Source organism: Doryrhamphus excisus, chromosome 8 (genome assembly GCF_030265055.1).
Source record: "Doryrhamphus excisus isolate RoL2022-K1 chromosome 8, RoL_Dexc_1.0, whole genome shotgun sequence".
In the NCBI taxonomy this organism is placed as follows: domain Eukaryota; kingdom Metazoa; phylum Chordata; class Actinopteri; order Syngnathiformes; family Syngnathidae; genus Doryrhamphus; species Doryrhamphus excisus.
The window spans coordinates 7,564,786-7,575,827 of NC_080473.1; the positions used below are offsets into that span (position 1 = coordinate 7,564,786).

The 11,042-nt window shown below is 38.8% G+C and overlaps 1 protein-coding gene across 1 annotated transcript; it reads left to right on the plus strand.

The window, feature by feature from the left end:
• Positions 1–1,494: 1,494 nt before the first annotated feature.
• LOC131134442 (interferon-induced GTP-binding protein Mx-like) lies at positions 1,495–9,756 on the plus strand. The gene is made up of 12 exons (XM_058079731.1): positions 1,495–1,718; positions 2,363–2,500; positions 2,580–2,734; positions 3,301–3,439; positions 3,867–4,065; positions 4,145–4,223; positions 4,314–4,436; positions 6,083–6,224; positions 6,289–6,447; positions 7,617–7,693; positions 7,778–8,080; positions 9,408–9,756. The coding sequence occupies exons 1-12, from the start codon at positions 1,532–1,534 to the stop codon at positions 9,630–9,632; spliced, it is 1,926 nt and encodes a 641-aa protein (XP_057935714.1). The 5' UTR covers positions 1,495–1,531; the 3' UTR covers positions 9,633–9,756.
• The last annotated feature ends 1,286 nt before the right edge of the window (positions 9,757–11,042 follow it).

Consider the following 11,042-nt stretch of genomic DNA (forward strand, 5'->3'; position numbering starts at 1 on the left):
ACGATAACATGTAATACTTACAGTATCTTGCCGTTAAAACATTACTTTCCTCGGCACATTGATTTCACATCATAGCCCAGGAATTTACGCTACTTCGGTCAACAGCATACATACTCATAGATACGGCGACTACACTTATATAATATCCGCTCTCCTTGGGATGGCTGTGTCTTCCAGCACAAGATGTGTGCTCCAGTCTTCAGGTAAAACCCCTGACAGAAAACGAGCATTTTGGAAGTCCTCGTGGCTAAAGTGAGGGCTATAGTGGTGTGTCGGTCATGAACGAACAGGTCAAAAGAACTAGTTCTTTTTTGTGAACAGAATGAACGAGGTCGCCGCCCCTAAAATACCCGTTCAGTCCGTTCAGTTGCAATTTTTTTTTTTTTTTTGATTGGCTGGAGAGTCAGTTCTCCTTTCTTTGCAGGGCGGGACTATCTGTGTGCTTATCCTATCGTCGCGCCTTGCTCTGTGGGTGGGTGGGGTTAGCTGACTGAAAGACCGAGACCGACACTGTCGGTGACCTCATTCATTCCGTTCACAAAAAAAAGAACTTGTTCTTTTGACCCGTTGGTTCATGACCGACAAACCACTAGTCATCACGTTGTTGCGCTGTTGAGTCGGAACGAACGTGAACATAAGTGAACGGATTGACTCAATACGGCTGACCGAGTCTATGCACAGGGGGAGATCACAGGCTAACGACCAAATGGCTGAAATGAACCGATCTTTTTGCTGAATGAACCGGAATGATCCGGTTCACTCAAATGAACGGTTTTGCCCACCACTAGAGGGCTAGCTATCTACTCTTCTGTTGCTGAATGTTGCTAACACGAATGGCTAGTGAGGCGTCCTGTTAGTCAGCCGGATAAAAACGTTTTTTTGCTTTAACTGCTGAACTAACGCTATTGCTGGTTTGTTTTCAAAACAAAGCTAGGTGGCTAACTCTTGCTAGTGAACTAGTTAGCCGCTGGCACCGACAGCGAGGCAGCGCACGTAAACAAAGATAGCAGATACGTTAGATCAGGAAGTAATAAAATCAATTGGCCTAGTCTGTGTTAAGCTGTCAAACTGCCACTTAAATGTGTCACATCATCATGTAGGTTTGATGATTTCCTGAATCGCCATGGGGGGAAATGTTGACGCGTTGTTGACGAGTGGCAATATTGTGGCAAATCAAATGTCTCCAAGTGCACGAGTCACGGATAAAAAAACAAGTTTCGATTTCATTCTAGAAGGTTATATAACCACACAGAGAGATAGCAACAGTGGCGTAATACAGTGTTGATGATTGTAATGCACTTTATGGGGGCAGGAGAATGATGCCAATGGAGGGTTTATGGACCAGCTTTCAGCTGACATAAGCTAAGTTAATGATTAAGTACAATAAAGTCAATTGAGTAAAAATCAAAGATCTCATTGTTTCACTTTTATTTTCCTTCTTTCTGCTAGTGAGCCCCATTACTTACATTTAAGCAGCAGTATCATACTCGAAAGTAGCATTTTTTTGGAGCACAGTAAATAGTTAGAGACCATGAACTCTTTGAACCAGCATTTCGAGGAGAAGGTGCGGCCCTGCATCGACCTCATTGACTCGCTTCGTTTTCTTGGTGTACAGAAGGACCTAGCCCTGCCTGCCATTGCCATCATCGGGGACCAAAGTTCGGGCAAGAGCTCGGTCTTGGAGGCACTGTCTGGGGTGGCTTTGCCCAGAGGAACTGGTATCTTTTATTTATTTATGTATTTAGCACTCAACTGGATTTGGGCATTAAACCTGCAGAAAAAAATACAATCAATCAAATACTCTGGGGATACTCTGGAAACATATGATCTTAATTCGCTCCTATTTGACATGGTAACCATATCCCGCACCCGATACGTAATATGTCACAAGTACGTATGAGTACCTCACTATGTTGACTGACCTTTGCAATTATTCTCGGTTATTAAAGGAACCTATTATGCATTTTCCACTTTTCTGACCTATAAATGTAGTTAGAATGTTGTATTCTCGTGTAAAAAGTCTCAGATAATGAGGTTGCGCATTTGGCAGTGAGCCCAGAAAAAAATTAGCGATGGCTCAAAACGCTCGGTTTCGGAGGGTGTGGTAAAACTGGAGGTCTGTGATGTCACAGATGGACGGGCTTCCTTATATGGGTGTGCGCTGCAGGCCAAATAGGCTCTTCCTCCTCTGTTTACGAGGCAAGCTCAGGCACAAGTTATTGGAGTTGGTGACTTCCAGCAAGAGAAACTAGTTTGAAGACAAATTGTAATAGCAGATCCGAATGACAAAGAAGTAATATTTGCGGTACTTTTGGGTCTCACACGACTTTTTCTCTCACACCTTCTCTCAACCTCGATGAAGGGATTGTGACAAGATGTCCTCTGGAACTGAAAATGAAGAGACTAAGAGAAGGAGAGGAGTGGTTTGCACAGATTACCTACAACGATTATACCAAGATGATCGAGGACCCGGCAGATGTGGAGAAAATGATTCGCGAGGGTAAGGAGGATGGTTCTGGAATTTCAAGAGCTGTTACAAGTTACATATTTTTTATCATCTGTCTTTTGTGCTCCTGTAGCTCAAGATGAAATGGCTGGCATCGGGGTAGGAATCTGCGAGAATCTTATTAGTCTGGAGATTTTTTCTTCCACTGTTCCTGATCTGACGCTCATTGACCTGCCTGGCATCACCAGGGTGCCTGTAAAAGAACAGCCGGAGAACATCAGCGATCAGGTTTGCTTCAGATGTCTGCATTGCAAATCTCTGAAGTTGTCTCTGAGGGCCATTTCTTCTTGCATTTGTTAAGAACGTTGTGAATTCAATGGGGTTACAGTACCTATGCAATATAACTGGTATCGGTATTAGATATTAGTATAATAGATTACTGTATTTTCTGGAGTATAAGTCGCACAATGCCAAAAATGCATAATTAGGGAGAAAAAAACATACATAAGTCACACTGGAATATACATTTTTTGCGCATAATTTATTTTACAAACTACTTGACCAAAACAGACAGTACAACACAATGGTTATTCAGCTACACCAAAAATAAACATAAACAGAAAAGGTGTCCATTGTTTATGTAACATAAACATTTTTTTTTCATTTATAAGTCGCTCTGGAGTATAAGTCGCAGGAACAGCCAACCTATGAAAAAAAGTGCGTCTTATAGTCCGGAAAATACGGTATTATGTTAATGATTTAAATATGACTCTACTATTAAATTAATAACATACTTTGCACAATGAACAAACCCCACATATGAAACTGAACACATCATAATTTGATACTTCCAGATAAAGAAACTGATCTTGGACTTCATCACCAAACAAGAAACCATTATTTTGGTGGTCGTCCCTTGCACCATGGACATTGCAACAACAGAGGCTTTAAAGATGGCTCAGGAGGTTGATCCGGAAGGAGAAAGGACTTTGGGTGAGTTAGATCAGGTCTTAACAACACGATACAAATGCGCATAACAAAAACATCAAATAACGACAAATAAAATTTCATGGTACAGGGAAGTTGTAGCTTACACCTTTTCTGACACAGAGCAAATCTGTTTAGCATGTAAGGGCATTTAGATCAACAATACTATTTGCCCCAATGGCTGGATGGGACACACATAAAAGAATAATTTTAAAAAAATGTAAAAAAATGTAAAAAAATGTAAAAAAAATGTAAAAAAATGTAAAATAAATTTAATCTTTTTAAAAAAAAACGTACAAAAAAATGTAAATAAATATTTAAAAAATGAAAAAAATGAAAAAAAATGACAAATATCAAATATCAAATTTTATGACCTTTTTGACATTTTGATCAGGCGTGTGTATCACATTGAAGGAACTGCTTTTTCTGATAGGGATCTTGACCAAACCTGACCTGGTGGACAGAGGCACCGAAACCACCGTGGTCGAAATTGTCCACAATCAGGTCATCCACCTAAGGAAGGGCTACATGGTCGTCAGGTGCAGGGGTCAGCAGGATATCAACGAGAAGGTGTCACTCGCTGAAGCAATAGCCAACGAGAAAGCCTACTTCACTGGCCATGTGTATTTCAAGTATGTTGCCTGTCTTATCATTCCAACTGATGTTGATGTACCATTAGGACTGACAGTCGCTGTGTTCTATTTGCTGTAGCACACTTTTCGACGAAGGCCACGCCACTGTTCCTAAGTTGGCTGAGAAACTCACGCTGGAGTTGGTGCATCATATTCAGGTTGACACCTTCTTAGCTTTATATCTTAGCTTTATAAAACGATGACGTTCAGACGTCTTGACTCCTGCCATATATGTGACTGACTTGCAGAGGTCTCTGCCTCGGCTGGAAAAGCAGATAGACGATAAGCTAGCACAGACTCAAGCAGAGCTGGAGAAATATGGCACCGGTCCTCCGTCTGAACCATCGGAGAGACTTTCCTTCTTCATTGATGTGAGTGCTTCCCTTCTCCGGGTCTTAGACACCAACAGTTGGTACCAGTCTCATGTCATGGTTCTATTGCAGATGGTGTGGAATTGATTAAAAATGTCCTAGTTCAGTTCCAAGGAGTTCAAAATAAACTGAAAGTGAAATTCAAATGCATCCCGGTTACGAGAAAATGCTTCTCTGCCTCTGCTCTTCAATGTGAAGCAGTGTTTGGACAAGCAAAAAACGCTTGAACAAAACTCTGGAGGCATCCATGTTGTTTCTGATGTAAACTCAGAAACACTTTGTTCTGAGGTTTTTTGAAAACCTTCCTTTTTAGTGCTAGTTATCTGTGGGCTCGTGTCCAAAAACTTGGAAAAAATAACTTTTATGAGATAAACGCCTGCGTGTGGAGAGGACCTTTAAGGCTGCTGCATAAATGCCCGTCATGGATCTATTTAACATGAGAACGTATTTGACCTGATCAAGTGGGCCAGCCTGGATGAACAAGATCATTGTTTTTGAATGTTTCTGATACTACAAATTATAATATACATTACCACTGAAAAGTTTGGGATCACTTGCAATTTTTTTGTTTTCCAAAGAAAACTTCAAAAACTTCATCTAGTCCAATTATAGACACTACTGTAAAGTTGCTTTATATTCTTGGTGATTTATGGATACTGTGACTACACAGTACAGTAGACACTTGGATTTCACAGGGGTTACATTCCAGGAAATTCATCTTTTATATTTACATTCCGATAAAAATGACGATTTTTGACACGTTGTTCCAGCCTGGGCTATGATGCTGGTTACTTGTGGTTTTATTCACCATTCACTGTTGGTAACTAACTTACGGTACCGCTCAAAAGTTTGGGATCACTTGCAAATTTCTTTGTTTTCCAAAAAAAAAAAACAAATTTTCATGCATTTCACAAACATTTTTTTTTCCATTTCACAAACATTTTAAAATGAATCAGATGATTTTCAAAGAAGAATCTACATTTTTGCATAGAGGCCTACTATCAACAACTGTCAGTCCTCTGCATCAATCTCCTGGTATGGCTGCTAATCCAAGTTCATCATTTTATAAGGCTAATAGATGATTAGAAAACCCATCTAAAAATCTAAACTAAAACTAAAATCTCTTACCATGCTGTTAACTACTCCCTTCAGAGAGCAGCACAAACTGGGTCTAACAAGGACAGAAAAACGCTGCACAACTGTGCAAGAAGACAAATATCTGAGAGTGTGTAGTTTAAGAAAAAGACGCCTCACAGGTCGTCACCTGGCAGCTGCACTAAATTGTACCAATCAAACACCAGAGTCAGTATCAACAGTGAAGCGGCGACTTCAGGATGCTGGACTTCATGGCAGGACTGCCAAGAAAAAGCCATATCTCAGACTGGCCCAAAAAATTTCCAAGTGATCCCAAATTTTTGAGCGGTAGTGTAGGGTAGGCTACACAATGGCTAAGTGGTTAGCATATTGGCTCCACAGTCGGGAAATCTGGAAGATCTGGGTTTGACTCTCTGTTTGACACCAGTTTTCTCTGCGTACTCCAGTTTCCTCCCTCATGTCCAAAACAGCGTAGATGAGACTGATGAGGATGAATAAAATTGACAGTTCCACCACCAACTAAATACGTTTTTCTCCTTTGTCATGTGTAGAAAGTGACACCATTCTTGCAGGATTCCATCAGCCTCTCAAAAGGAGAGGCGCTGAAATGTGGACAAAGCCTGAATGTGTTTTTAATGCTCAGAAGAGAGTTTAGGGAGTGGTACGCCCATCTGAACAACGCCGGAAGGAAATGTGAGTGGTCATAGTGTTTGGTGCTCTTTGGCTCTGCTCCCTCTTTTACATATGCTTTCTCTAGTCATTGAAAGGATGAACAGCGAGGTGGAGGACCATGAAGAAAAGTATCGCGGTAGAGAACTTCCCGGTTTCACCAATTACCAGACTTTTGAGGTTATGGTTCAGGATCGGATCAAGCAGTTGGAGGAACCAGCTCTCAAGAAACTCAAAGACATAGGAGGTACCTGCTTGAATTTATCAACGGACATAACCTAGTCCTGTCTTTAACGCTCTAGTCCTGTGTTTAACTCTCTAGTCCTGTATTTAACCTTCTAGTCCTGTGTTTAACGCTGTGGTGTCCCAAAGGCAGAGCGGTGGCCATTTTCATAGAAGCTTTTTTTTCAAATTCTAAAAATAGAATTTAACAAGAAAAAAACACCAGAGATAATGGAAAAAAAGAATAAAGCTAAAATATTCAGAGAAAAAAGGTGTAATCTAATGAGAAAAAGTCATAATTTTCTCATAAGATTACAAGAAAAAATTCATTTTAGTAGCATAAGGTTAAAATATGTTTTTTTAAGTCATTATGAGAAACGAACAAAACTGAAAAATAAATTAATTAGGTTGCGAAAAGTTTAAATCTAAAGCACAAAATCCGAATGTTATGGGAATACCATTATAATGAGAAGACAATTTACAAAAACAAAATGCCAAAATGAAAAGAACATAGTTAAATTATGACAGTAAACATCAGTACAAGAAGAAAATTAACAAAGATAATTTATGAATAAAGTTTAAATATTTAGAAAATCAAAAAATAGGGGAAAACTTTAAACTAATAATGCACTTTTTCTATCCCATTCCTCATGACATTGCGGTTCAAACACTATCATGTTTTTTCCTAAATTCATTGATAAATGATTGCTGTTTTGTGGATGAATATGGCCTATTAATCAATATTGATAGACAAGTCATATGTAGTATTCTGGTCACGAGACAACACATAAATTTTACATCACATTACAAGAAAAACATTCTCCTCATATTCTGTGTGGAAGTGGTACATTTTTGACTTTTTTCTTTGTCTTCTTTTCCCAACCCTTTCTTAAATTTGCAAAAAATAAATTGAGGCTAGCCTGTCAGGTTGGTAGCATGTTATGCCTGATAGTTAGAACATCACTTTCTCTGATCCGTCTACAAAAACATTCCTTTATTTAATATTGAATTGAGATTCTCTTATCCAGGTCAGGTCTGAGACCAATTAATGGCGATAAACGAGGCACAGCTGAATTACAAAGCTACGATGCAGCTTTTTTCTTGAAATAAAATGACGGACCATATCTTCATGTGTCACTTTGCCTTCGTACTCAGTATGGTTTAACTTAACGGTTACCTCCATTGTTATTGCAGATGCTATCAAGAAAGTGTTCATTCAGTTGGCCCAAAGTAGCTTCAGTGGATTTCCTCACCTCCTGAACACAACAAAGGTTGCCAACGACATCTACCAAAAAATTTAACGCCAATTCTACTTTCCAGCTTCAGGGTGATTTGTTTGACTTGTGAATTTCTAGGCAAAGATCGAAGCCATTAAGCAAGAAAGGGAGTCAACTGCAGAGACCATGCTGAGAAACCAATTCAAAATGGAGCTGATGGTTTACACTCAGGACAGGATCTACATTAACACTTATAAGGCGTGTGAGGAGGAGGCGGAGCCCCGTGTGAGCAAGCCCAAAGTGCGTGAGGCACTGCGTGATTCTGATGACGATGATGATGATGACGATTATAACGATCTTGATGAGGATGGTGAGGATGATCCAGTGGCCTGTCATGTTACGCTGCAGCAATGGAAGTTACCTCTGAGGATTTATTATAAAGTAAGTCTTAATAATCTGCTTTACACCATAACCCATTCATGACAGACATGAAATATTCATACGAGGTTTTTCTGGTATAAAAACATGTGGCCCATAATAAATGTAATTTCATTTAAATTTCATTTCAAACTTTGAATATCAGTAAATAATAACAATAACACAAAATAATAATAATAATAATTATACATTTCGGCACGGCGGTCGAGTGGTTAACGTGCAGACCTCACAGCTAGGAGGACCAGGGTTCGATTCCACCCTCGGCCATCTCTGTGTGGAGTTTACGTGTTCTCCCCGTGCATGCGTGGGTTTTCTCCGGGTATTTCCGGTTTCCTCCCACATTCCAAAAACATGCTAGGTTAATTGGCGACTCCAAATTGTCCATAGGTATGAATGTGAGTGTGAATGGTTGTTTGTCTATATGTGCCCTGTGATTGGCTGCTCCAAGACAGCTGGGATAGGCTCCAGCACCCCCGCGACCCTCGTGAGGAAAAAGCGGTAGAAAATGAATGAATGAATAATAAATTTCATTTATAACGCACTTTACATCAAGTGAATGATCTCAAAGTGCAACACAATAATACATAATAATAATATTTTTTTTAATAAATTAAAAATTATTAAATAATAATAATAACACAATGTAGTGTCAAACTACTTAAATGTTTTGGATCATGAAACAAAATTAAATATTAGTCAACACATTTTAAATGCTTTCAATGCTAATACCTAATACCTGATCGGGCCACTCTTAGCAGCAACAACTGCAATCAAGCGTTTACGATAACTTGCAATGAGTCTCTGTCTCTCTGTGGAGAAAATTTTGGCCCACTCATCTTTGCAGAATTGTTGTCATTCAGCCACAATGGAGGCTTTTCCAGCATGAAGCGCTGAAGCGCTTTTTAAGGTCATTCTGGACTTTGACTAGGCCACTCCAAAGTCTTTATTTTGTATTTCTTCAGCTATTCAGAGGTGGACTTGCTGGTGTGTTTGGGATGATTGTCCTGCAACAACATTTATAGGTCGGAAAAGTGGAAAAAAGTGGGAAAAGCATAATCGGTGCCCTTTAAAGTAACCATAAATGTTCATTGAATCTCTTTAATTCAACATTTGTATGCACTTATATGCATTTTCAATTGTTTTAAGCATGTGAAACTATAATTGCAAAACTCTAAAACTTGCTTTGTGGAACAAATAATTTGTATTTACATTATTTATTGGAAAATTTGATTTGGTTAGCACGTTTTGGTTAGAGTCAGACCTTCTGGAATGAATTAACGACGCTAACCAAGGTTCCACTGTATCTGTGTCAATGTTTTTCTTACCCCAGATTGCCAGCCAGCGTCTGGCTGACCAGATCCCATTGGTGATTCGCTACCAGATGTTGCAGGAATTTGCTGTACATCTGCAGAAGGAGATGCTACTTCTGCTACAGGACAAGGACTACACAGACTTCTTGCTGATGGAGGATTTAGACATTGAACAGAAAAGGTCCACTTTGCAGAGTTGTCACAATCGCCTCATGAAAGCAAAAGCATACCTCATGGAGTTTTAGAGGTCACAAGAAAGAATTATTGGAAATGAAATTAAGAAAACAACAATTTTATATTTATAGTTAAGACCCAACTGTTATAAAATCATCCATCTGTTCATTTCAGGATAAAACCTACTTTTGGTAAAATCTTATATAATTAGGATTGATACAAAAAATGTGTGCTGTCATATAATTGTATTAAAATATAATATAACATTTATAAATAAAATAAATAAATAAATAAAATTGATAAACAAAATACATAAAAAAAGTAAAATTAAATTATAAATAAAAAATGAATACAAAATAAATATACAAAATAATAAAAAACTTATACTAGAAAGGCAGGAAATTAACAAATGTAACAGTTACTGATTGTAAAAGTACCAGATGGAGGGGTAGGATTTAATACGCTTTGCTTCTACCTACTCCTTTTGGACAGGTGGAACTGTGAACTGATTATGTGATGCATTTAATTGTAATCTGATGCATGTTCAAATGAAATAAAACCATTACCATTACCATAATAGGTATAAGAATAAAGTTCATAAACAATCTATATGATGTTAGCATAGACGATCAAGGAAATGCAGTAGACAATCATTGCACTGACCAATATGCTTCATTTGGCAATAAATAAAAAAACAAGCTAACTAGTTAGTCTCCATTTTAGTTATTCTAAACTTACAAAAGTGTTTCAAACAGAAGGGGGCAGAAGGACAAAACCTAAAATGTACCACTTCCACACGGAATGTGGGACACACACAAGGCCACTGCCTTATGCAGAGCTAACAAACTAACCAATTAACCTCCTATTTATTCATTCCAAACTGGACTGGGGCAGAAGGGCAAAATAAGAAGTTAACAACTTACCGCATACCGTAGGCATGAGCAATAGCTTACTATCAGTTTCGGTAATGAAGCGCCTGCATCGGATATCAGTGAAAAAGTCAAATCAATCATTGTTTTGTATGGCAACTGTTTTCTCCAGAATCCTGCACAGTATCGGTATCGCTTCTCTTCGGGTACTGGAAAAACAGGTACTGCACGACTCAAAGTACCGTGCATATGTAAGAAAAGCACATGAAAGCCTGTGAGCCTAAATCGATGCGAGAAGGCTAAGGTTAAGGTTACCCCCCCTTTCATCATTCCTCCACATTCTGTAATACATCAGTGTCAGAGTGACTGCAGTCCCGTTTCAAATACTTTTGTCTGACAAGACGCCTTTGAACACGATTTGGGCAGAGTGCTGAACAAACATTCCCGCTATTTGAATGCTTATCACCGTGTTTGTTCAGGCTTGATTGGACACATTATCCAAGGAGTTCTCATATTGCACAATCAACACAAAAAGTGACGAGCACAGATGTAAGTAATCAATCAGACGGAATCCTGTATCTAATAACAGCGATAAAGACTAAGAAATCCACA

Excerpts from the sequence above, each read along its gene's own strand:
- LOC131134442 (XM_058079731.1), top strand. The coding sequence starts at position 1,532 with ATGAACTCTTTGAACCAGCATTTCGAGGAGAAGGTGCGGCCCTGCATC. Across the intron at positions 4,066-4,144 it reads ACTGGCCATGTGTATTTCAA|CACACTTTTCGACGAAGGCC; the intron begins GTATGTTGCCTG and ends TATTTGCTGTAG. Across the intron at positions 7,694-7,777 it reads ACCTCCTGAACACAACAAAG|GCAAAGATCGAAGCCATTAA; the intron begins GTTGCCAACGAC and ends GTGAATTTCTAG.